Source organism: Ammospiza nelsoni, chromosome 15 (assembly GCF_027579445.1).
Source record: "Ammospiza nelsoni isolate bAmmNel1 chromosome 15, bAmmNel1.pri, whole genome shotgun sequence".
In the NCBI taxonomy this organism is placed as follows: Eukaryota; Metazoa; Chordata; class Aves; order Passeriformes; family Passerellidae; genus Ammospiza; species Ammospiza nelsoni.
In genome coordinates this window covers 6,253,521-6,279,545 of record NC_080647.1, presented here as the reverse complement: position 1 = coordinate 6,279,545, position 26,025 = coordinate 6,253,521, and the positions used below count along the sequence as shown (strand labels likewise).

At 49.9% G+C, this 26,025-nt stretch overlaps 1 protein-coding gene across 1 annotated transcript; it reads left to right on the top strand.

The window, feature by feature from the left end:
• The first annotated feature begins 14,436 nt into the window (after positions 1–14,436).
• On the top strand, positions 14,437–20,212 carry LOC132080095 (G-protein coupled receptor 83-like). Its single transcript, XM_059483093.1, has 4 exons — positions 14,437–14,820; positions 15,608–15,733; positions 16,419–16,552; positions 19,618–20,212. The coding sequence occupies exons 1-4, from the start codon at positions 14,437–14,439 to the stop codon at positions 20,210–20,212; spliced, it is 1,239 nt and encodes a 412-aa protein (XP_059339076.1).
• The last annotated feature ends 5,813 nt before the right edge of the window (positions 20,213–26,025 follow it).

Below are 26,025 nucleotides of genomic sequence, written 5' to 3'. Positions count from 1 at the left end.
GCTCTCACTCCCACATTAACACCAGTTTTCCCTCTTTGCCATCAGCAAATATTTTCTCTTTTCGTTCCATAAAGTGAAGTTAATGATACCAATTTCTCTGCTTCACAGGAGGGCTGGTATGAATTAATATTTGTCAAATAATATGAGACATTAAAAACAAATATTTATGTGGAATGAAACTTCGGCAGAGGAAATGCAGTTTTGAAATTTTTGGGATCTCAGGAATGAAATAGCTGGACATGATGAGTCTAGACTGAGGAACACAAATTAATGTCAGAAATATTTGTGAGTTCATGTGATCTGGAATGCCTGGTGGCTGGTGTGGTGAGAGCACAAGGGTTGTGGAGCAGGGTACTGTTTTTCTGCAGAGCACAGAAGAGAGTTCTGTCACTGGGAGTCCAGAGGAGACCCCAAGGGAGCAGCAGGGATCCTAGTGACGGGCTTCATGTCCCTTTTTGCACCAGCATGTGAGCATTACACGTCAGGACTCTAACATAAACATTGCCAGCAGCTGACAAACCTCTCCCTTGGAAAGCCTGGTCTAGCATTTATCCCTGTGCCAGCACTGAAGTGGAAAAGATAAATGAAGAATTCATATTGTTGGACTAGAGTATGTTCGTCAATAATTCCAAGTAGTGCCTGAATTAGGCTATTACTAATTATCTATTTTCACCATAATTGGGAGGACAAGGGGTTCTGGCAGGCAGTGCATGAGACATACAGGAGAAAATGATTAAAGCAGTGCCAAAAATATCACCATACTGGAGTCATGACTCAGATCCTGACCTTTCAAATAGCACTGCAGAGAGCCTGAGCTCATTTGGATGGGATCCCAGGGATCCAGGTGAGAGTGACAGCATGGTTCAGCATGGCCAGCTCTGGAGAGAGGGAAGAAACTGGGGATGTCCTGAAAGGGGGACAGAAAACTAAATGGCACGAGGAGTTTCAGATGAATGTGTTTCTCCTACTCTGTCTCTGGTCTTCCTGAAGAAAAGGGTAATTCCACGCTCTTGAGCTTAACTGTTTTACCTGTCAGCACTCCTCATCACTCCCTGCAAAGAATGTGCATTCTCTGGTTAATGTGATTATCAGCAGTAATTAATTCCAGCTTCCAGTAATGAATTACAGCTTCTTCTTGATCAGCTTTTAAAAGCTCTTTAAGCTTGTGTCAAGTCGTGTTTGCTCAGAAAGAGGAGTTATCCATCACTCCTATGGAACTCACGATTCCTTGTGGATTGCTGCAACTGCAAGAGATTTAATTTCAGAGGCAAAGTGCCCGGTGTGAGACTGGCACAGAACTCCAAACCTGGCTCTGAAGGGACAGATGCAGGTGGACCCTCATCAGGGCTGAGGATGCTCCATGTCAGGCTTTATAACACTGAGCTGCTGTGCAGAGAAGGAGAGCAAAAGCCTTATCGTGAGCAGGGATCTGTGGGATTCTCCATAATGCTCTGTCTGAGGGCTCTTTTGGGGAAGCTGCTGTGCAGAGAATGAGAGGAAAAACCTTATCCTGAGCAGGGATCTGTGGGATTCTCCATCCTGCTCTGTCTGAGGGCTCTTTTGGGGAAGCTGCTGTGCAGAGAATGAGAGGAAAAACCTTATCCTGAGCAGGGATCTGTGGGATTCTCCATCCTGCTCTGTCTGAGGGCTCTTTTGGGGAAGCTGCTGCAGGGGGAAAGCCTGGCTCTGACACCAGGAGGGCACCCAGCCCCGCACAGGAGTGTGTGTCCCCTTGGTGCTCCCTCCCAAGGCAGCTGGCGCAGGGGGCAGGAGTGTCTGTGCCCTGTATCAGGGGGAGCTGTGGCCCAGCTGAGCTCTGTCCATCCCCTGCCCTCCCACTGCCTGGGATGTGGCTCCTGCCAAGCCACACAGATGCCTGCCAGCAGCACAGGAATATTTGTCTGCGTGCATTCCTTGTTAATAAAAATAAATCTTTTTTTAAGGTCGTAGGCAGAGGAGTTGTCATGTCACATCCTGTTCTGTGTCTCCACAGCAACTCCAAACTTCCCAAACAGGGAGCAGAGCAGGGATGGTGTGCCTGCAGTGCATGAACTCTTGGGCTGTCCTGCCTGTGTCACCACTGGCCCCCTTCCCAGAGTGGGAGCATGCAGAACAGCGTGGGTGGCAAACTGGCACGGTGCTGCCTCAATGGTGATCTCTGCTTCACTGCCCTGGGACCAGGGAGATGCTGCCTGTGCACCCCGGCAGAGCCCACAGGGTCCCCTCAATGGCAGGTGAAAAAATAAATATTGCCTCTCAATATTTGGCTCCCATGTCCAGAGTCACTCACTCACTCACCCTGGGATATACAGGTGTTTGACCATGGGTGTTTCACAGGATCATGGGCACTATTTTCTCTCTCCTAAGAGAAAATTGCTCAGCCAGATAAAACAAGCAAAAAATGCTGGTTGTGCTGATTCATAAGGAAACAATTTCCCTTCTATTTTAGCACTGTACAGCAGGAAATTGCAGAGTGATTTGCTGGAGGAGCAAGAAAATCAGGATAGGACAGACTGTACAGCATTTTCTGAGGGTCAGATAATTCTTCACCGCCTTAGAATCCGTGAGCAGGTTTGTGCTGCATGATATGGTGTAGACTAGAGATTCATCCCCATCTTCAGTAAGCTCCAGCTTCAGAAGAAGCATAAATGAAGAAGTCTGGATCTCAGTGGATCTTATTTGTACCACTGGAAAATGATATCTGAGGGGCAGCAAATCCTTGTGTGCTCCTGGCTGCACTGGCTGTGCTGGGGTTTGTGCATGAGCTGTTGGGCATTTAATAAACCTTGAATTGCCCTTGGAGGGTGGTTTTGGCACCCAAGCCCAGCAGGTTTGTGAAGGGCTGAGGCCCAGGAGGTTTGGGAAGGTTCTGGCTCTGTGGGTGCAGGGATCTGGTTTGGTGGGTCTGTGTCCAGAGCTGATTTCTCTGGGCTGTGGGGAGCTGGGGGGCACATCAGGGTCTGGCTGTATCTGCTCCGTGTTTCTGGCCTCCTCCAGCTTGGTACCCACGCTGGCCAGGGGCTCTGCTCCTCACAGGGATGTGGTTGAAGTTCCATTTCCCAGATCTTGAAGTACTTAGGGATTTCAGGAAAAGTTTAGGCTTCATTTTGCACCTAAAAGCCTGATTTGCTGCCCTAGCAGTATAATTGCCTATTCTTGTCTGCTTTTCAGAGTTGTGAAGTGATTTCTCCCTCCAGGGAATCCTTCTATATCTCTCTCTCCTGTGCTGCTGGTCAGGCTGTTCCACAGCTCTCCCTTCCCTGAGTGTCACTGCACTCCTGTGAGGGTTCAATGGCATCTGATTATTCTGCCCATTTTCCTTCTCATAGTCCAAATGATCTGCAGGAAAGACACTATTTTGTGATGCTTGGAAATGCCAGTTCAGAACTCCTGAAATTTCACAACTCCTGAGGGTTTGCCCCCCATCCTTTTGCACTTTGAACAGCATCTTGATGAAGGATTAGCTCAGCTGCAGTTACCTTCACTTTTTGCTTCTGAGATCACGGTCATCCCTGTCTGTGTGCAGTTTTTCATGCTGAGGGAGCATTAAGCCAAGCATGTGCTCAGATATGGAAAAACAAACCCATGGAGGACAGGGGGTGTTAAAGATCACAAAGAGAATGAGGCTGTGCTGGGCAGAGGGGATGGAAGGAGCAGCACAGCCACCTCAGAGGTGCCTCTCCCTCCCTGTGTCGCCCTGCTCAGGAGGTTGGCACCAGGAGCTGTCCCCTCTGGCCATCCTTGCAAACCTTTGCATCTTAATAAATTTCTCAAGAAAAGTTTGCTCTGTCTTTCCTGGCTGGGGAAGAAACCCAGTGCAAAAGGGCATAGGAGTGGGGATGCTGTTTCCTGGCATTTCAATGAAGCAAATCCTACAAGCTATCTGAAGAGGTTCTAGGAAACCTCTGTCCTCACCGAGGGATAAACTGCCTGAGTGTCCAGGAAGAGTTTTCTTGAGGCAACTCTAAAGGCAGGTTCCCAGCCTGTGAAGAGCTGCCCCTTGTCTTCTGGTTCCTCTTATGTTCTTATTGCCAGGGATTGGTGTTAATTGCTGAGCCCTGTGGAAAGGGAGTGCTTGGATGGTTTGGAGTGCCTGCAGAAGGAGTGTCACATATTTCAAAGTGTTTGATAAGCAGGGGAGCAAAGGCAGATAACAGCATCAAAGCCTGTGTTGGGCTCTCCTGGTGTAGCAGGCAGCTTTTGAGAGAGGGAGCAGACTGCTGAAAGCCATCATATTACTGGGGAACATGAACCTGCTTGACTGGTGACCCCCAGAAGCCCCAGCATGTGATGGGCAGCACAGAGAGAGGCACCAGGAGGACAATTACACTTCACACCTTTTCCTTTAATGCACTGACCCCTAGAAAGGAGGTGGGAGCAAACGTGGAGGAAAAAACCATTGTTGTGTCTAGATTTGGAGTTCTGAATATTCATTGTTCTTCTCCAGACCACTCTGGTGTTTCAAGTATGAGAGCTACAGGTTGATTCAAAGCTTTTATTAGAAAATTAGATTCATTTGAATCAAAATGCCTGTGTAAGAAATTTTAATATCATCCAGCAGAAAGTGTCTGTCATGTCCTGGCAGCTCATTCTCAGAATGTAGCTGCATATTGATGAAGGGCTCATTGAATAAGAATTATTCAGTCCTGGAGAAGAAACAGAAGTCCTGAAGGAGAACTGCAAAAGCAGACTGTCATCAGACATGGACCAATCAGGGTTCATGTTGCTCAAGAGATCTTCATTCTGGTCATACCCATTAGTGCTGCTCTGGCTCTGAGCCTTAGTGAGGGCTCTGCTGAGGCACCTGCCCATGGCTGCAATTGCAGGTGAGCCTGGAACAATCCTGAGCTGGGAGAGGATGCTCTGAGCCTGTGGTGCCTGTTTGCTGTGCTGCAGGAGCCTGAGCTGCCCCTGCTCCTGCAACACCTACAGCTGGAACCCCCCAGACCCAGGGCATGGTTTATGTTACAGTGTCACAGACACATTTTATGAAAAATCCTTTCCTTAGGATTTTTTCTCCTGAGAAGCTGGGAGGCCTCAGGAGCAAAATGCAAACAATGATTATCTGCTGCTGTGGAGTGCAACAGGTGCATCTGTGATTGGTCTCATGTGGTTGTTTCTAATTAATGCCCAATCACAGTCCAGCTGTCCTGACTGTCTCAGTCACAAGTCTTTGTTATCATTCTTTGCTATTCTATTCTTAGCCAGCCTTCTGATTAAATCCTTTCTTCTATTCTTTTAGTATAGTTTTAATATAATATATATCACAAAATAATAAATCAACCTTCTGAAACATGGAGTCAGATCCTCGTCTCGTCCATGTTGGGGGTGCCTGCAAAACACCACCACATTACAGAACTCCTGAAATTTGTTATTGTGCTGTTCCTGTTTCCCCACACATACACACAACAGAGTTTTCTGTTTTAAGCCTTTCTTTAAGCTGTTGGTGTGTTTGAGCCCAATCACATGCTAAGGAGGGAAGAGAGAAGACTTCTCACTGAGCAGCCTGGCAAAGAATCTCCCTGCTGAAGGTCCCTCCTTGTCACAGCAACAAAGGCACTGGGGCCTTCCAGCGCTCTGTGTCAGGGCTGATTGACTGGAGTACAAAACACAGGCTGGTGGTCAGGGATGTGGGATTGTGGCTGCCTCCAGAGCCACACTGAGTTTTAGCACATCAATGAGCTTCTGCTACATGGGGAATCTGCCACTTTATTGTCACCTGAGCTGCAAGCAAAGCAGAATCACGGTCAGCTCATCTTTGCTCACAGCTGCCACACAACTGCAACACTGAGTTCTGTTCTTTCCCTCTTCCCAGGGAATTCAGGATTTTCTCCTGAATCAGAATGAGAGGACTTAGACTGCCAAAATGAGGAGCCAGCCCAAGACCTGTGCAGGATCTCCACTCTCAAATGAGGTCTTCAGTGCTGACAACAGGTTGTTTTCTTCACAGGAGTATTTTAGGGTTCAGGTCCACACATCAGTTTAGACTGGTCTAAGCCAGCTGTCCCTCCATCCCAGCAAACCACATCAGGGCCACTGACCTGCACTTACTAGTTTCACTTAGATTATACCCCTGTTGATTAGCACAAATGAGCTGAATAGAAAGTGGAAAATGCCTCTTTGAGCCCAGCACTTGGCATTGAATTCTCTATACAAAAAGGAAATGCCTGTCTCCTGAGTTTCCTTTCAGTTTTTTGTTCACAAATTCTTAAGTGAACAAAAACAGGCTCCTGCTTCTCCTTCTTTGCAGCCATTCATTTGCCTCTGGGAAAGGTTTAGCTTCTGTGCTTGCCAAACTAGTCAAGGAAACAGAAAACACAGAACATTAGTGCATTTAAATCCCAGGCACTCTAAAGTCTTAAGAAAATAGAAAAAATATTTGGCAGATACATCCACCTGATGCCCACGGCCTCGAGGGCCTCGGTTGGGAAAATCTAACAGAAGGGGCTTCTTTGAGGTGAAGCTTCCTGAATGAGTTATCATCTAGAGCAGGAAGAAACTGGAAGAAAAATGAGAGAACCTGAGTCCCAGATTGGATAAGCCCCAAATACAGAAATTAATCAATCACCCAGTGTAATTAAGCACTGTGAACCAGAGAAATCCAGGGAGGATCTGGGCAGGGTTGCTGGAGGTCCCAAGGGGGATGGCATTGAACCAAACAAAGGCTTTGAGATCCTTCTCTGTGTTTCCTCCTGGGAAAAGCCTCAGCAGCAGCAGCAGTAACATTTCCCTTGGTCCCCCCACTTTTGCCCAGCAGGAGCCCCTGCCATGTGTGGGTCTCTGTGCCACCAAAGGCTCTGCAGCCCCATGGTCAGGGTTTCGGGGTTTCAGGGATTTGGAGATGTGCTGGGCAGGAAGCAAGGGCAGCCCCTGCCAGCATTCTCTCCCCATCCCTGCTCCTTCCAGCCCTGGCCCAGTGGTCCCTGCCCCAGCAGCAGCCCTGGGGTGTTTGGGCCTCCTATCCTTGGTGAACTTCTCAAAAGCAAGAAGAGGTTTCGTAATTTTTCCTCTTACACCTGGAAAGGGAGAAAGCCCACAAAACTGTGATTTAGATCAGTTCCTGGAGCAAGAAAGCTGAGCAGAAGCAAGAAATCAGCATTTCTGAAACCTCTCCTGGTACCTGAGGTACCTTAGCTCTGGAGCAGAGGAACAATCCCTCCTCTGTTCTGACAGGTGTTGCACCCTCAGCAGAGCTCCATGAATCCAGGAGAAGCCCAGAAATTTCAAAATATAGCCAAGCTTCATTTTGGCAAGGAGAACATTTCCTGCCATGGCTGGGGAGGGGCCCAGCCCCTGCAGAACCCAAATCCAAGGGGCAGTAACTGGGCTGCAGCAAGCAGCTCCTGCCCAGTGCCAGCTGAGGGGCTGAGATGTGACCTCACTGCCACTGTCACAGCCTGGGAGGCTTCATTAGCTGAGCTCTCTGATAGTAAGTTAGTTATTCTTGTGTTTGTTTGTTTGTTTGTGGTTTGTTTTTGTGAAAACCTAATCTTCTGGTTTAATAAATAACATGCTGCAGGAGAGGTTCCAGTGGCTAGGGGCCAAGTGATGCTGGTGGCTGGAAACCAAAGGAACTGGTAAGAAGAAGACACCTTCAGGTATGTCCTTTCTGGTTCTGCTGATTCCTGAACTTGCTCTGCAGTCACAGGTCCAGAGGATTTAATACAAAAGTTTTTGCTAGAAATAGTGTATTACTATTGTGAAGTGGAAAAAACCTGCCTTGACTTTACCCAGCTGTGAAATGCACATTGATGGGCCTTGACTTCACCCTGTGGGCCCGTTTCCATTTAAGTTGATCAAAATTCTGCTGATGAACCAGCCAGAGCTGGCACAGGTAACGTGTTTTGCTGGATAATTGCAGCTGGGAGCAGAGATGCTGGCTGGCAGTGTTCTGCAGCCATATGCTGGCTGGCTGGTTTGTGTGTTCATTTCTTGCCTGGGTTGTTTAGAATTCTACACCAGTAAGTAAAGAAATGGAAAATTACTGCCTTGTCTACAGTTGTTACAGAAAACGAAGTCTCCAAGTGGCCCTGGAAATCTTTGTGCTGCTTGATCCTAGGGCCAGAGCTCACTGCTCAGTGCTCTTGTCTAGCTCCTGACAGAGTTTGGAGGCTCCAATTATCTGCAGTACCAGGCTTTGGTGAGTCACCCCAGTGCTGTCTGGCTGCTCCAGGGGCAGAGGGGCAGCGTGGGGCTGCACAGGGAGCTGCCTGAGCAATCCCAGCACTACCCAGTTGTGCACAGCAGTGAGAAATGCCCCTTTCATTCTAAACCTGCCCAGCCATTCCTCTTTGTTGCAGTTCCCTGAAGTTGTCCCGTGGCCATCCATGTGTCCTGTGCAGAGAGGCAGCCAGTCACTCTCTGTCCATCCTCAAGGCTGCCCTGTGCCCACCCTCCCACCCACATCAGCCTCTTCAAGAGCTTTTGCAGGGGAAACCAGTGGAAATCCTCCTAGGGATCCAAAGGGAAAGGTCCTCTTTATCCATGGTGGCCTCCTTCCAGCAAGGGGGTCCTTTCTCTGACACGTCTGCATGCTCCAATAAATCACATTCCTCCAGAATGTATTAATCCTTTTATTTCAGGCTGCTTGGAAGGGAATTTGGATGTAAAATAACCAGGATTGCCCCTGGAGTCCCTTTCAAGAAGGATGCCCTACTGGCCATCTTTTGTTCCCTTGGTGGTAAAATAGTTGAACTTATAATTTAAGAGCAAGATAATCACTACTTTTGTGTTTGAGCTCCTTAGACCTCCCAGGAAAGTGCCAATTGGATTATGCTCTTCAGATTTTTATTGCTGTAATTTCACAACCTCTTTTAACTGAATGAGCTGAAAATTGAGTTTTAAATGCTTCAGCACAAGTGTCTGTCAGAACTGCCCCTCCTTTCCTGGCCGTTTGTGCTCCTGCTTCTTCCACGCATTTGCAAACCCAGAGGGAGGGACCTTGGCAGCCTGCTGGGAGCTGCTGCAGCTCAGCTTTGCAGAGGCTCCTGCCGACAGTGCCCCCAGCATCAGCTGCTGGTGCCTGTGGTTGTTCTGCCTCAGCATCCTCCATCCTCTGGCTGAGCTGCTCCCCAGTCCTGGCTGCCCTGGGCTGGGTGGCAGAGCTGCACCCCTGGCAGGGGCACCCAGGGGGTGACACAGGAAGGTACCTGTCACCAGTGCTGCTGCTGGCTGAACCATTCCTCCCATACCCAGAAACTGGGCAAACACAGGGATCCTGGGGGATCCTTCCTGGGATCCATGAGGGATCCTTCCAGCTGAGGGAGGCATGGAGCTTTCACCAGAGCTCCACAGCTCAGGGGCTTTCTGAGCTGACACACAGATATTTGCCACACAGTGAGGCCCCTGAATCAGAGCCCTGGTGGGTGATTTGTCCCCAGATAGAACATATCTGGATTTGTCCCCACATAGAATCCCTCAGCAGGATGCTACAGCTGCCATCAGCCTCTGCACGACTGTCCCTTCCTGGATCAGGAACTTCAGCCTTGGTCACATCTCTTCCTTTGGTCAGAGCTGCACAAAGGACAGAGTTTTGAAGTAATTGTATATTGTACCAATACTTTAAAGTCCTGTCTTCATTCCTCCCTTCCTTTGGTGTGTGAGTCATCCCAGCAAACCTATCATGCTTTAAATTAATTGGGTCTTGGAAGGGGACAGAGATAATGAGCCATTCCAGGACAGCATTTCTTAAAAGCCAGGGGATGTACAGCACAGGGGAGGGTGCTGCCTGAGCCTTCCTCACCTTGTCAAACATATCCAGCTCTTTCCTGAGCTTGTGGCAGGGTCTGTGCAGTGTCTGACAGCTGCTGGCCTCCACTCCAGACACCTCTGAAGGGAAGCTGCTCTGACAAAGCCCTGCTTGCAGAGCTGCAGCTCCCTGGCCTCAAACCAGCAATGTGCCCACACAGGGGCTGGGCTCAGACCCTGGGAGAGATGTGTGAGTTTTGAACTGTTCAGCAAAGGTTGTTGTGAGCTCAGTGCAGTGGGGATGTGAGTGTGGGTGGCACACGGTCCCACCTGGGTGTGGGGGTGTCTCTGCTCACTGTTCCTGTACCTCAAAGAAGCTCTGGCTGGTGCCCCTGCAGAGTGAGCTGCAGGCAGGGATGAAGGAATTAATATCCTAAATAACAGCCCCCATGCACACCACACACAGAGAGTGACTTCCCTCTCCTACTCTTTGTCAAGACCCTTTCATTAGCAAAGAGTTTTCTGTTAAGGAAAACAGGATTTTATTGGGTTTTGTTTGTTTGTTTATTTGTTTTTCTGTCTTGACTACCACACAAAGGGAGGAGAACCACCTCCTAAAAAGAAAACACCGTACGGAGTGTTCAAGGCTCAGAGGCTTCTGAAGCAGAGAGTTCACCCCAGCAAAGGACAATGAAATGGATGGGTCTAACTCCCACACAGATGGGCTGCACCAAAGCAAAGGGCAGACTTTGATGGGCCAAGCCACGGCCAGGCTGGAGCACAGGTGGGAGCTGGCTGTCACTGCTGCCTGCTAGGGTTTCACATCCCACTGAAAATCAGGGGGCCAGCAATCAGACAGGAACTGGGTGTGCTGTCAGTCATTCTGTATGATATTTTTCCAAGGAGAAGAAAAACAAAACAGAAGAACTCTGAAGATCCAGCCCCAGTGGGCCACTAGACAAAGGCCATCAGAGTGGGGAGGGGGCACAGTTACAATGGAAGATTGTAATAGATAGATAAAATTGTAGTTCTCTTTTGTTCTGTCACCCAAACCTTACAGCTGAACCTCAAGGACTATCAAATCCATTATAAAGCTTTTCTTTTCCAAATACCCTGAAGCTGCACTATTAGTAGCTATTATGTAATTGCCATTTGTATTTTGAATAATGAATTCTAAATTGTAACTGTTCACAGGACATCGATTTCCATTGCTATGGCATTGTTGCTCTTTTCTTATTTCTCCTTTTGAAGCCCATTTTGTACAAGGTGCCCCTCCACCCACTCGCCTGTGCTGAATCTCAGAGCCAGTCAGAGCCCATGATAAAGGCAGCTCTGACCTGACCTAATGCACATGAAGCACTGCTCCCATGTCAGTGGCAATTGATGCCAGATCACACTCTGACCCTGGGGGAATTGAGGTTTGGTTATCATGGATGACTATTTACACTTCCCAGTTCCTGCCTCCTGAATTTTAATTTAAGTTGGAATATGAGTTTAAAATTTGGTTGCAGTTTCTGTTTTAGATGTGCAATGTCCATTGTTTAGAAATCTGGTGTGTTCATGCCACGTGAGAGGAGCCTGAAAGCCTCCGTGAGGCTGCTGAAAGCTCGGATGGGAGGAAGGTTCCAGAAGCTCTCAGAGAGCCAGGCTCAGGTGGGAGTGCCTGGTCCCAAAGCTCTCAGCCTGACCTGTGCACATTGGTAGCACATGCAATATAAATCTTGGTAATTAATATTTCAGGGGCTCAGCTACACTTTCTGTGCCCTAAAATCTAACAGACATCAGTGTCTGAGGACAAAAGGAGTAGTTCTGCAGCTCCTCAGTTCCAAAGCCTCTGGTGCCTGTGTATCTGCACTTTTATTATTTTCTGTCCAGAGGGAAACCAGCCCTCCACAAAACAAAAGGACCTTCTGACATTTAAGTGTAAGACACAAGAATGAAAGGCACTGAATACCTTTAATACCTCCTGCATTCAGTCTCCTCAGAGACAGGCAGGTAACTGGAATTTTGCTCAAGAAGGGCAGGGAGAAAACTCTAACTATTTTATTCCACAACACAACCATTCCTGCTCCTGAAGTGTTTTCTGACAGCTAAGAACCAGAGGAGCATCAGCCAGAGACTTGTCTGATGGCATGGAACACACGGGGCTGGCAGCTCCATCAGGGGTCCAAGGCACGAGAGGCTGGTTGGGATTATTGCTCTGTAAGGGATCAAGTCTTAACTCCTCAGCCAGTGAGGGCCTGAGTGTTTCAGTAGGCTCTAGCACACACTGTAGTTTGATAATTTGCACCTGGGGAAAGCTAACATGCCTGGGTTTTTGCTGGAAATATGATTAGACTAAACTCACAGCTCTCCTCTACTGAGCTTGCAGCTCTAAAGCCAGTGACAAGGTTTGCCAGCAAGAACAGCATGGGAGGATAATGAAACAGCTCTTTGGATGCACAAGAATCTCACAGCCACAGTGAGAATGGCTTCAGGGGGACTGAAAAATAGCAGAAACCTCCCAGATCATCTTGCTATAGTGGTAATAAACATCCAGTGTGTCTTTTCTGTAGCTCTCAGGCAAGAAACTCCAGAGAGCAACTGCAAAGCTCATTCTGCTTCTGCTGAAGGCAGCTGGAGCTCTGGCACAGTCAGGAACTGGTGCATCTCTTACACCTGTGGATCCATGAGTACAAAATTCTGAGCCAAGAACCAGTTCCTTAGAAATACACACCAAATATACAAATAATTTCCTCCTCTCTTCATCTGGACTCTTTTTCTACTGTTTGCCAGGAAGATCTTCATTAGTCTCTCTAAAAGCCTATGGCTGACACAGTGCAAGCTGGGATGCCCGGTTTGCTCCATGGCAAATAGCCCCCAAAACTAGGAAAAATCTAACATTATACCTGTCATCATGGTTTATGTGCCCTGATAGAGGTTACAAATGCCAGGTACCAGGAGAGACATCAGGCTTGCAAACAACATTTAAAAATGCATTATTAACTGGAATTAGGAAAAATTAGATAATTTGGAAAATGTAAGTGTTCTTATCATTGGAACACACAGGATGACTGCAGGTGTTTATTGAACTGCACTGGGCTGTTAAACCCCACACTGACCATGAAAGTGAATTCTTGGCTCCTCGTGTCAGCATGGGACCTTTTTACTCAGAAGCAGGATTTGGAGTCTGGCAAGAGGCACATTCTCTGTGTCCCATGTCCCGTGTCCCTCCCATGTGTTCCCCATCCTGTAGCTACTCCCCTGCCTTAGTCCTTGCATGGCCTGGCCACAGCATGTACATGGACAGAGGAAGGAGATGATGCAGGTGACTGGAAATGGACAGGGAAAAAAAACCCCTTTAGATATATATAATAAGGAATAAATGACACATATGGAATGCAAAATGAGAAATATGGTACTATCTCGTTTAAAAATATGTTGCCTAAACTCTTTGAAACCTAAACTGTCTTCTGTGTCAGCACCTGTCAAGAGTGATCCAGCCGTGAGAAAAACACTTATCAAAAAACAAGCTCTGAAACTCCATCGGGAGCCTTTCCGCAAAGATTCGGGCCGGGAGAGCTTTTTGAAGGTGGTTTTCCCCTTTTCCCGTTAAGGCAGGGAAAGGGACGCTCCGTGTGGTGGGCATTGCCCTCTGCCCCTGCCTGCAGCAGCCCCGCTGGCTACCGAGGGACCGGTACCGGTACCGGCGGATGCGCGCAGGGACCCGCGGCACGGATTCAGCCCCGGTAACGACTCTCGGGCCCCGCCCGTGCCGATTTATGAATGGAGCAGCTCCGCCCCCCGAGCTCCGCCCCGAGCGGCGGCTCCGGCCCCGCCGGCGGCACGTGCGGGCGGGCCGGGGGTGCGCGGGGGGCGCGGTGCGGGGCGGAGAGTGCGCGGGGTGCGCAAGGTGCGGGGGTGCGGTGAGAGGGGTGTGCAAGGTGCGGGGGTGCGGTGAGAGGAGTGTGCAAGGTGCGGGGGTGCGGTGAGAGGAGTGTGCAAGGTGCAGGGGTGCGGTGAGAGGGGTGTGCAAGGTGCGGGGCGGAGAGTGCGCGGGGTGCGCAAGGTGCGGGGGTGCGGTGAGAGGGGTGCGCAAGGTGCGCGGGGTGCGGTGAGAGGGGGGTGCAAGGTGCGCGGGGTGTGTGCGGTGCAGGGGTGCGGTGCGGGGTGTGTGCGGAGTGCGTTGAGAGTGGTGTGTGTGCGGTGCGGAAGGTGCGCGGGGTGCGGCGGTGAGTGCAGAGTGTGCGGTGCGGGGTGTGCGGTGCAGGGTGTGTGCAGTGCGCGGTGTGCGGTGCGCGGTGTCCAGCGCAGAAGCCGGAGGAGCCGCTGCTGCCCCTCGGGACCGGGCACGGTCGGGAACAAACACGGCCGGGCAGTGCGAGGTAAGTGAGAGGGGGTAAGGGTAGGAGTTAGGGAGGGGAATTTGGTTTCTCCTCGTGGCTGGGGTGTAATCATGCTGTGATGTATGCAGTGTCACATACAGACCTGTCTGATTTGGAAGTGAAATGTTGGTTTCTATTCAGAATTCACATCGTTGCTGGAAAGACGTCTTTGGATTTGTTTAGAGCGGAAGGTGACGTTTCTGCATTGGGAAGAAGTTCCTGCGACAGCAGCACAGGATGTTCAGGCAGCCTGCCTGAGCCCAGAGCTCACCTGTGAAGTTTTTGCTCTTCCTGCTGTGTGAGAGAGTGTGTGGTCCCAAATCAACCCCTTTCTGACACACCATTGGTATTGCTCCTCAGCATGGAAAACTGGGGTCAACCTACCATGCCTCGCTCACTGCTCCAGCCATCCAAGTCACAGGTGACAGGGTTTCTTGAGGAGTTTGACCATTACTCTTCCATGGCCAAACTCATGTCCATCTACCACGCAACAAACAGGAGCATCTTCAACTGGACAGAGAGCCGCATTGTTGAGTGGGAGAAATTTGCTGAGCTGGCTAAATATGAGCCAGAATCCCAGAAGCCAACAGTGAAAGCGCTGCTGATCGTGGCCTACTCGGTCATTATCGTCATGTCTCTCTTTGGGAACATGCTGGTGTGCCACGTGGTGCTGAAGAACAAGAGGATGCACTCAGCCACCAGCCTCTTCATCGTCAACCTGGCAGTGTCAGACATCATGATCACGCTGCTCAACACACCTTTCACCTTGGTAAGTAGCTGGTATTGCTGTCCCTTCAAGCAGGACAGGAACCTCCCACCCACCAGAGCTATGCCTGGTGGTCATGGGCTTTCCATGCCCTCTCTCCTAGGGCTGAGGTGGGAGCCCAACCCCACCAAGCCTAACTGATAACTCTGCCAGGCAAGCAAAACACTGTTCAGCAACCTGTGGGCTCTCTGTTGCTCTGTTAGACTCTGTAACTCCTAGAAACTCCAAAGTCTCTCACAATGTGTGCTACCAAACCCCAGCAAGAGCTTCTTGGGGAATGAGAACAAGTTCCTGTGTTTTTAATGTTCATGCAGCAGAGCACTAGAGAGTCCCTTAGTGGGTCAGAACAGTCTGAATGCCAGTCATACTGGGTGACTGGAAGAAAATAGTCAAGCATTTCAGAGATGCCAGCTGGATAAAGGCTTCAATGAAAGCATTCCAAATCTGACAGTGGGGTTGATATCAAACCTTGGTTCACTATTTCCAAATATAGTTGTTAGCGTAATAAAAAATTTTACCACTGTTCACAGTGTCTGTAGAACCGGCCAGAAGGGCTGTGGCATCACCACTTCACAATCAGCAGGGTTTGACCCTATAAACTCTTCTGTAAAGGTGTTTCAGAGACCAGCATAGCTGATCTTTCTATAAGTTCCGGGTGAAGCTGCCCAACCAGTCAGCACCCCTGAGCCAGCTCGGGTTCCAGCTATAGGACTTGTAGGAAAACAAACCAGACCCCCATGGGTTTGTTTTCAGCACATTTCCTGGCTGATGAGGTGTTGTTTCGCCCCAGGTCCGCTTTGTGAACAGCACGTGGATCTTTGGGAAGGCCATGTGCCACATCAGCCGCTTTGTGCAGTACTGCTCCCTGCACGTGTCCACGCTGACCCTGACGGCCATCGCCCTCGACAGGCACCAGGTGACACTGCCTGCCCCCTTCTCCAAGGCTCTGGGAGGAGACTGGAGCTATGAAAAGTTTTTCTGTCCCTCCCTGGCCATGGCAAATGCTGGCTCTGTGTCCAGTGCAAGGCAGCAAGGACAGCCCAGGCCATGTGCTTGTCCCCAGCAATCACTCCCCTTTCACGTGCTATTGGCAAATAGTAAGTTCCAGACTATCAGATTTTATCAGCTTAAAGATCTAACAAAGAAAATCTCATGAAAGGTGAATTTCTCCTCAGCAGAGGGGAGGAAAGCTCAGCTTCACAGGCCCAGCTGGAACAAGAGACATTTCTTATGTAGTTCCTATAGAATAAAAAAACATACCCTTGAGTGAAGACACTTGGGTAGATCTCTTCCTTTTTTTTTTTTTTTTTTTTTTTTTTTTTTTTTTTTTTTTTACCTAATGTAACCTCCAGCTTAAGGAAAACAGTTCTCACATAACAAGATTGAGGATAAAGTTTGAAAGCTCTTCTGAGCAAACTGAGAAGTTCAACATTTCCCATTTTCCAGGTCACTCTAATGAACAGGACATTTTCCTAATCATGGCTGTCATTTTCCTATCATTAGCTGTGTTAGGTTATGTCACAATCTGCCCACTCCTCTTGTGGGCTGTGAGGGCTTTTGCTTCCTGTGGGAGAGGAGTCATGACAGAGTCTCTGTTGCAGGTCATCCTGAACCCACTGAAGCAGAGGATGTCCCTGACAAAGGGAGCTCTGAGCATCTCTGTCATCTGGCTGATGGCAACCTGTTTCTCCCTGCCCCATGCTGTCTATCAAAAACTTTTCCAGTATAACTACAGGTGAGTGATCTCCCCTTCCCAGGGAGTGTGTGGAGGTCTGGCAGCCCTTGTGCAGTGCCTTGCTCAGCAGGGAGGGCACCTGAGTGTCCCAGGGCGATGTGGGATGAGAGGCAGTTGGTGTATGGGTGACATCCCCCTTCTCCCAGCAGAGGCTGGGGCTGTGGAAGAGCTGCCTGGCCTGCTCTCTGCCTGGCCTGCTGGCCAGGGCTTGCTCTCACCACCTCCCACATGCCCAGATGAGGCTCTGGGGCAGTCCCAGGCACAGCCTGGCTGGGGCCCAGCTGTTGGCAGCACACACCTCCTCCAGTGCCATGGCCTGGCCAGGAGAGGCTCTGTCCTGAGAAGGTAACTTTCTCCTGAGGGACTTTCCTCTTCCCTCCTTTTGCCTGCTCAGCTCCTCAGACCAAGCCCATCTAACTCACTCAGGCAGGGAGGAGAGAGAGTCAAACTGCAGTTTGAAAAAGAAAGAAAATAAACTTCCTGTTGGGAATACCTGTGCTGACATCACCAAGGCTCTGCAGGGAGCACGAGCAGGGGACCACTCTGGTTTACTCATCCCTCTTCCCCAGGATTTCCTACACTGAGTCTCAGGTTGTGACTTCCCTGTATTTCATCCATGTGGATTCACAAAGCAGGACCAGCCTTCCCTGAAGTTTGAGGTTCCTCTGTCCAGTGTTACACTAACAGAAAAACATAGAGAACAGATATTCTACATGAAGCAGGGCTGTGGGGGACCAGGGTGGGACAGGTGAGGGACCAGTGCTTTGGCAGGAACCTGAGCTGGTCTGGTGTGCCATGGTGCCTCTCCTCAGGAAAGGGAACTCTTGGCTTGGCTGAACACAATGACTGCAGATGAAGTGAAATTTCACATCAACATAAGGACTGAAATACCAGGAAAAAAAAAAAAAAAAAAGAAGGTTCTAATGTAGAGGGAAAGAAAGAAAAAGAAAAAAAAAAATAAAAGCAGAAACTTATCTCCTCACAAAGGCCCAGAAGTGGCACTTGTCTCTGCTGTCACCCTCTGCCAGGGAGAAATACAAACCCCAAACTCTGAGTTCTTTTCCCTCTCAGTCCTTTCCTCTGTGGTACCCAACTTGTTCTGTCCCTCCTGTCCCCAGCAGCCTGTGGCATTGCTGTGACCTCTCTTGTCTAGAAAACAGTCTGTAACAGTACCCAAGTGGGATTTCTGTGGCAGGTGTCACGCTGCTGGTGCTGCCCTTCGCAGGAATGCCAGCCTTGAGGCCAAGGGGATAATCTTACCATGACCTGTATTTTCAGGCTGAGATCAGCATCCCAGGGAGTGGGGCAAGGAGACACTGACAGGCAGTAGGAATGAGATTTCTATTGTAGACATTGACCTTCTGTATAGAGGACAAATCTAATTTCCTGCAGCCCAGCCAGATCCTTCCTGTTGGTGAGGCAGGAGGGTGTGAGTGCCTGCCTGGGCTGTCACTGTTCTGGTGTCTGAGGGGCTGCAAGTGGGATGGGGGCTTCACAGCCCTCCCCTGCCTGTGCTTGTGCCCGATGTGGCTGACATAGCCAGGGGATATCATACCCATAACTGTGCAGACTGTAAACACAGGGCAGGGTTACTCTGTGCTTGCATTGCTCTGCAGCTGTGCTTGGGGATTAGGGAACGAATTGCTCATGAATGAAGGAACCCTACGATCTGTTTCGGGGCACCTGTCTCTGCTCATCCCTTGGCATGGCCAGAGGAAACCGAGCCCTGGGCTGGCACGAGGCAGCTCAGCAATATAAGGACTTCCAGGACATGCTATTCCTGTCCCTGCTTTCCATTGAAAAAAAAAATCACAGTTGTAATATTGCTTGTAATAGCTCCTGCAGGGTCAGGGCTCCTGGGATGGCTACCAGGGAGTGGTTAGGGTTCTGGGATGGGAAACAGGAGCTCCAGCAACATCCATCTCTGGCTGCACTGCACAGCAGCCATCTGAGTCCCTGGTCATGTCAGGATTCACCAAAACACTGTCCTGTCACATCCCCTTTGGCATCCCCTGTGGTGAGGTCCCCCAGATCCAGGGGAGGAAGAGCCAAGACTGCAGTTCAGAAAAGATGATTCTCCCTTCTGCGTCAGTTCCCATCTCGAGTGGCATCTCCAGGCCCTCCGTACTCGGTGGACCCATTGTCACTGCTCTGACCTCATCCCCTGCTTCAGCTGCCTGTTCTCAGCAGTCTCCTATTTGTGGCACAAAAGGCAGCTCCAGCAGTTGAAAACAGGATATTAAAGATATTAATCAATACTGCAGTGAATAGTACAGCTTGATGGGAGCTAAAATCTGTGCTGGATAGAGGAGAACCGAGGATGGGGGATGAAGAGAGAAGAGTAAAATGGAATTAGAGAAAGAAAAAGAGAGGGGAAAAGAAAGAAAAGGAGAAAACATCCACTGGAAATAAATTCCATTACACCAGCTGCAGGGTGTGGAGGGGACACATGCAGTGCAGTGAAGGGTGAGGGATGAGAGCCACTGCAGGCCAGGCAGTGGGAACACACCCAGATCCTGGGGCTGGATGGGATGGGACAGGTGTGAGAGGTTGTTAAAATGAGCTGTTGTGTATGGTTACACTTTCTTTTGTTAGTTCACTGTCAGTGGTTCAACTGGAGCCAAGTGAGTAATCATCACAGCAGTTTTAAGAGGTAGCAGGAAGGTTGTAGGAGCTGATGCAAGGGAATGGTGGGTAGGGAAGGGAAGTGAGGTGGGCTTGTCATGCCTTTGAGGCTTTCTCACTGCCTCCAGCCCTTCCCTCCCCTCCAGAGCAGCTTTGGCTTGGAGCTGCTGCAGTGGCTGTGGCTGAGGGATCCTGTGCTGGGGACTGTGCCGGGGCAAGGGGTCCTGGCTGCTGGGGGACACAGCAGGGTGGGTTCTGCCATGGAGGGCAGGGGCTGCAGCTCCACCTGAGAGAGACATGCCAGAGCTGTGGCTCTGTGTCCTCCCTCTGTCCCCACTACACCTCTGAGCAGGTGGCTGTGGGCAGTGTGGTTTGCTGAGCCAGCAGCACCCACGGGACAGCAATGGCCACACGCCATATCTGTATTTCCTGTTTTCAAGGGAAGCCACCGTCCGGAGTCTGTGCCTCCCTGACTTCCCCGAGCCTGCAGAGCTGGTCTGGAAGTATCTGGACCTGTCTACCTTCCTCCTTCTTTACCTCCTGCCCCTGCTGATCATCACCGTCACCTACCTGCGCCTGGCCAAGAAGCTGTGGCTGCGCAACGCCATCGGGGACGTCACCACGCAGCAGTACGTCACCCACCACAGGAACAAGAAGAAGAGCATCAAGATGCTGATGCTGGTGGTGGTGGTCTTTGCAGTCTGCTGGTTCCCCCTGAACTGCTACGTGGTGCTGATCTCCAGCCTGGGCATCAGGACCAAGAACTCGCTCTATTTTGCTCTGCACTGGTTCGCCATGAGCAGCACCTGCTACAACCCCTTCATCTACTGCTGGCTGAACGAGAGCTTCCGCGCGGGGCTGCGCTCCCTGCTCTGCATCTGCCACAGGGTGCCCCAGCCCCGGGAGCAGGCGCTGCCTCCCAGGGCCCTGTCCTGCCGTGAGGCGTGGCTGGAGCAGGCCAGGTGCAGGAAGGGACCGGCCTGCCAGGCCAGCTGCTCCGCCAGGAACCTCCCGATGGCCAGCACGGACCTGTGAGCTGAGGGAGTCACCTGGTGTGGGAGGCACCAAAGGGCATCTCTCAGGCTCTCCTCAGGAGCCAGCATGGCTGCTCTGTTGTTTTACTGCTGATTTTTTGGCTTGTCTTACTATAGCCCCTCCTCTGCTTGGCATGGTGGGCACACAGCCTCTCTAGCACCAGTAAAACCCACGCTGCAGCTGGCCCAGGGGGCAGGAATATGTACAGGGGACGTGGAGCTTCTCAGACATCGTGATCTGCTTTCAGGGTTTCCCATTCATTGCTATCAGAGGGAGTGGACCCAGGTTTCTGTCACTGGCTGTAACACGTGCCATAACGTGGGGCTCTGCACAGCAGCAGGAACAAATCCATGATGACAGCTGTTTGAAGGAAGGACTTGGACATGCAGATGAACTCCATCCACAGGGAGCCTCACCAGTTAGTGTATAGCAAAGCCTCCAGCAGAGGTAAGGATTGTTGACAGCGATTTTGCTCTCAGATTCTGCTGCTCCTCCTGCCCTGTCTGTCCCACCCACAGCAGCTGGAAGCCAGCCCCAGACAAGGGGAGCAGGGATGCACCCCAGGAGCCATGGCCACAGGCTCAGATGGCACAATGACAGATTAATGCAGTCCACTGAGAAGTTATTTTTATTATAAATACATTAATTCAGTAAAGAGAGCTACACTGGCACTTTGTAAAAGGCCACAAAATATTTCATCAGGGCTGTAGCATTCACTCACTGAAGAATGGAATCATTCTGCATTGTTGCTAGTTGCTGTAAAAGTCTCATTTAAACAACAGGAGGGCAAGAAGGGGCCAGAAGGGATGTCCTGTGAGGAGCCACCAAGGACTCTGGAGCTGTCTGGTTGGTGCAAACCAGGTGATGGATTTCAGTAGCCCAAGGGCAGCTGTGTCTGCTGGGGGGCTCCTGGTCTGCCCTGGTGATACCCAGACAGATCCTCAGCCCAGAGAGGCAGTGGAGGCCTGGGTGGCTTGAGGGAATAAGAATTCCCAGCACCTTCCCAGGGGAGAATAAGCCAGACCAAAGAAGGGAAACTAAGGACTGATTTTTATGGTTTTTTTTTTTTTTTTTTTTTTTTTTTTTTTTTTTTTTTGTTATTTTCCATTTTTGCAGTGGGAAGGAAAAGGACAGAAAGGAGGGGGATCCTTGCTTCAGGCTTCACTTGACCCCAGCTGGGCACCTTGGGTGGGCACTGCAGTGCCTGCACCAGAAGAAAACAGCAGAACACAAGGAGTGGCAGCAGGAGTGGGTGAATACTCTGTCCCTGAGGCACTTTGCTTGGAGCTCACCATTATTGAACATGGGAATTCAAAGCTGTCTGTGCTGGTTGCCAGCGCTGTGCTCCCTCAGTGTACACAAGGGTTTGTTTTCAGTCAAAAAACATCACTGTGAGTTTCTCAAAATGTTAAGATAATCTCTAATTAATAAGCATCACCTCATTTAATTAGTTAAAGAAGCTATCATTTGTTTTTTTACTGTTCCTCACTAGCTTTTGGTGAGCAGCTGTCAAACTGCCATGTATTTTCTTTAATATTTGTTAGGTTTGTTTTCCTTCCTTTCTTTCTTTAAATGGCTGAATAACCTTTTTCTGGAGGAGTCCAAGCCCTTACTCCAAAGAAGGGGTCTCTCCACACTCCCTGGATCTTCTGCTAATCCCTGTAGTTATCTATCTCTTGCTGTCAGAAATAACCTGGCTGGTTTTCCTTGGATCTGTCGATCACAACATCTCCTCATTGCTGAATTTTTCTCCCCTAAATGGGCAGGATGCAAGAGCTGACTGTATCGAATCTCTGTAATGGCTCAGCTATCTGGACTGATAATTATCAATGCCTGAGTGAGATTCAGAGCTTCACACACTTCATCCAGTGCCTCAAGGTTCCTGTATCACTCGAGGGTGCCCTGCCTCCCAGCAGCTCTCAGGCAAACACAGAATGCACAATATATATATAAAAAGGTATAACTTGAGTGTTGTTTGATCAGTGCCTGGAGGGCAGGAGGCTGCATCTCTGCTGACTCCAAGCCAGGCTCTGGAAAAGGGAATCTCTGAAATTCAGCTTCTGCTGGGTCTGAGTTAGCTCAGCACATAAATAGCTGCTTAAACATTCCTTATAAACATTCCTCAATCTGTCTCCATCCCGCCGGGCACCTGTGGAAATGTCATCCTGAGCAGTGCTGGGATCCCAGGAGAGCTCCCAGGGACAGGAGCAAGGCTGTGCTCGGCTCTGCCCAGACAGGGCTGCTGGGGCAGCACCACCAGAGCTCTTTGCTCCCTGCACACCAGCCTGGGACCCCAGAGGAGTGCAGGGTGCCAGGAGAACCCTCTGCCATCAGGAGACCCCTCCCTATTGATGCAGGCAAAGCCCCTCAGGAGGCAGAACCGAGGGTGAGTTTGGAGGGCAAATGACTGAAACACTGAGTCACCACAAGTCTACTCCCGGGGAAACTATTTGAGCACACAGAAATCAGCGTGCAAAGATCCAGCGAGACATGTCTGAGTGATTAACAGCCTGAATTTATTAAGGTTAGCTCATGCCAAATGCAGCAGAGTGCCTTCAGCAGAGTTGCTGATGAAGACGATAACAGGGAGCGCAGCGCAGGGGATACCTGAATTCCAGAGACAAATCCTCTTATATAGCCCCACCACATAATGAACAAAGAAACCACAACATGCCAACTAGATTAACAAAAAGCTAGCAGAAAAACCCCCACAATGAGTCAGAAAATTAGCTCAGGAAGGAGAAACAGAATACAATTATCATCACTTAGCTCTTCAAGTGGAAAACAGCACGGAGGGGCTGGCCAAAGCACGCTGCAGGGATAAGGGGGAATGTCCTCAGTTAAATCCAGCTTGAGGCCTGAATGTTGGGGTGTAGGTGGGTCAGAGTCAAACCATCATAACTCAGCATCTTAGGTCAATCACAGAGCAGGGGAGGAAGAGGGAGGAAGGAGCCTTGCCCTTACCTGGGAGCCTGGATGTGAGGGCACACCCCGAATTCCCGCGTGGGAGAGGATGTGCAGCCGCCCTGTGCCCCAGGCAGCAGCCAAGGCTCTCCCTGGAGCAGGACACACAGCTCTGCTCTCTCACTGACTGTGGAGACAGCCTGCCTGCCCCCCAAGGATGCCACCTGCCCCCACAGAGCCCACCTGCCCCCCAAAGGATTCACCTGCCCCCCAAAGGACTCACCTGTGCCCACAGACCCCGCCTGCTCTCCCCCGCTGCTCCTCCCTCCCCACCCCTGCTCTGCGGTGGGCAAAGGAACGTGTCTGATCTCCCAGGCTTTGGAGGAGCCCAGGCAGGAGTAGCAGCAAGTGAGGACAGGTTTAGCACCAGGCACGGGCTGCAGACAGCGCTTGGTTTGCAGACTGATGGCATTTCACAGGCTGCCCTGTCCCACCAGTGCTCAGCAGTGATCCCCACCCCAGTTCCAGGGTCTGCTCCTCTGAGGTGATACCAGAGCACTCCCAGAGCTTGGCTCAGCCCAGTCTGAGCTGAGCAGGTACATTGGAGGTGTCCCCTTGCCCAGATGTGGTGCAGATGCTGGGTTTCTGCACTGCAGCAGGGCTGATGTTCTTTGGGGTCCCTGATGGGATGGGGCAGGGGGCAGCAGCAGGAACCCAGGGCTGCTCTGAGCAGCCAGAGCAGGCAGAGGTGTGGGTGCTGTGCCTGGGGCTGTGCTGGAACCAGCCCTCCCTCGGGAGCTCACATGGAGCAGATCAAAAGCACCTCTTGCCCTGCTCCCCATCCCTGGTGTTTTGTTGTTGTTTGCCCTGGTAATAAGGGCTGAATTAATGCACTTGGTCCTTGATTAATGTTTCACTCCCCCAGCAGCCCACGCTGGCTGATGCTGCTCAGTTCAGTAGTGCCAAATTGTAGAAGTGGAGAGCAGCTGTCACTTAGCCAGACGTGAGAAGGCAAAAATAGTAATAAACACCCTCAAAGCCACAGGCTGAGCTCTGCAGGAACCAGGTCTGCTTGTACAACACAATAGTCTGTCACTTGAAGAGATTTCTCCATGGCTGGCCCATAAAAGTCTCATTGGCAGATGAGACCAGACTAATTGCTTTATAAAATCAGATGAATGGAGCATCTAATGCATCTGCTGGAGACAATGCCAATTGCTTTATGGGGCACTGTAAGGGGCAAGTACAGGGAGTGTCCCCATTAATGGAATTCCTGCTCATTACTTCACAATTAATGGGGCTTCAGAGCATATAAAGGTTTATATCCTCGATATCATTCCCACATGCTTGCATTGCATACATCTGCATCCCATCCATGCTGTGTCCTGCAGGCTGTGGATTGGTGGTCTCCTGTTTCCAAATTTTCCACCCTGCAGTTGGTGGAGCTGACAGCAACAACAGGGATTTTCAAAGCCTCATTTTGACCATTTCTTGCTGTTCCTACAGCACTGCAGAAGTCAATTCCATTTAAAGCCCACACTTGGAGCCAAGCTGAACACCACCATCAGTGTGATTCCAGGTGCCCAGACTGTGTGTACTGTTAGGATATAATTTATGATACCTCAAATAATGATGGCAGCAAGTTTCAGAGCAGCAGATTTTGTTCCTGTTTTTGAGACAGACAATGTTTTTTTTGCAGCCACATCCTCCTTCAGGCAGTTTTCCACAGGAATTAAGCAATCAATTAATCAATGGCCTTAACATTTTGCAGCTTTCTGCTCCTTCCACGGCTTATTTTGACCTTTTACTGGTGATACATGCCAAACATGGCAGAATTCAGAGCACAAGGAGTGCCTGGATCACTTCCATGATGGATTTACCACAGTTCCATCAGTGGGGAGTTGCAGTAGGCTGGGTGGCTCTGGGCTGTTTTGGACAGTTTCATTTGCTTCTGAACTGTGATACACTGCTCAGACCTTTCACATTCAGGTTAATAAACCAAGTCTTTCCTAAAGGCTGGAAAGGAATTGAGTTTTAGTTTTTAGCATTACAGTTTTACTTTCACAGTACATGGTCATTCCTGAACTCCTCTTCACAGTTCAGTTATTTAAGTGTTTGTCTCCATTTCCCACCCTGTTCTGGAATTAAACCCACCAGTTGCTCGTGCTGAGGAGCAGTGACTGATGCTGACTGTTCCCTCATGGAGATGGCAATGGCTGCACTCCAAATAAAGTCTTTATTTCAGTGTCCCTTTCCTCTTTATTTTCATGTTTCTATGGCAGGATATGAATTTTTCTCCCTTTATTAAATTTGACACACTCTGTGTTCTATTTAACAGAATTGCACTAACTTGCCTTCCTTTGCCTTCCATTCAGGAGAATATAAGTATTATTAGTAATATTCAGGAGAATATAAGTATTTTGCTGTCTTGCACAGCTTGCAGGGCAGGATGTAGGGAAATTCATTCTTCAGGAGAACTGTTATGATTAGCAGAGCTAATAAAGACCACGAATATTTAGCAACATGTTCAGGCATTTCAGCTATAAATGGGAACATCTTCACCACTTGACTAATTCTCAGCTTCTTTGTGAAGCCAAGTTGTCAGATTGTTTGTTTTGCCTTTGTTTCTCCTGGTCACTGTGAAGGAAGGAGGGATTGAGGGGGAAGGAAGGACAAGGGTCCATTTTCCTGTTTGCAGTGTTGAGCGTTGCTAACCCATTCTCTGCTCTCCTCCCTGTACAAAGTGGGGACAGGAGCATTTCCCCCATTCCATTCCTGTCTGCACTGATGTGTTTGTGTCCACACACACTCTCTGCGTGCGCAGGTGCCATTTCTAATGCTTTCCATGGCACAGGTGGCACAGGGCAGGGGCACAGCCCTGTTGGTGCCCAGGGCAGAGGGTGGGGGGC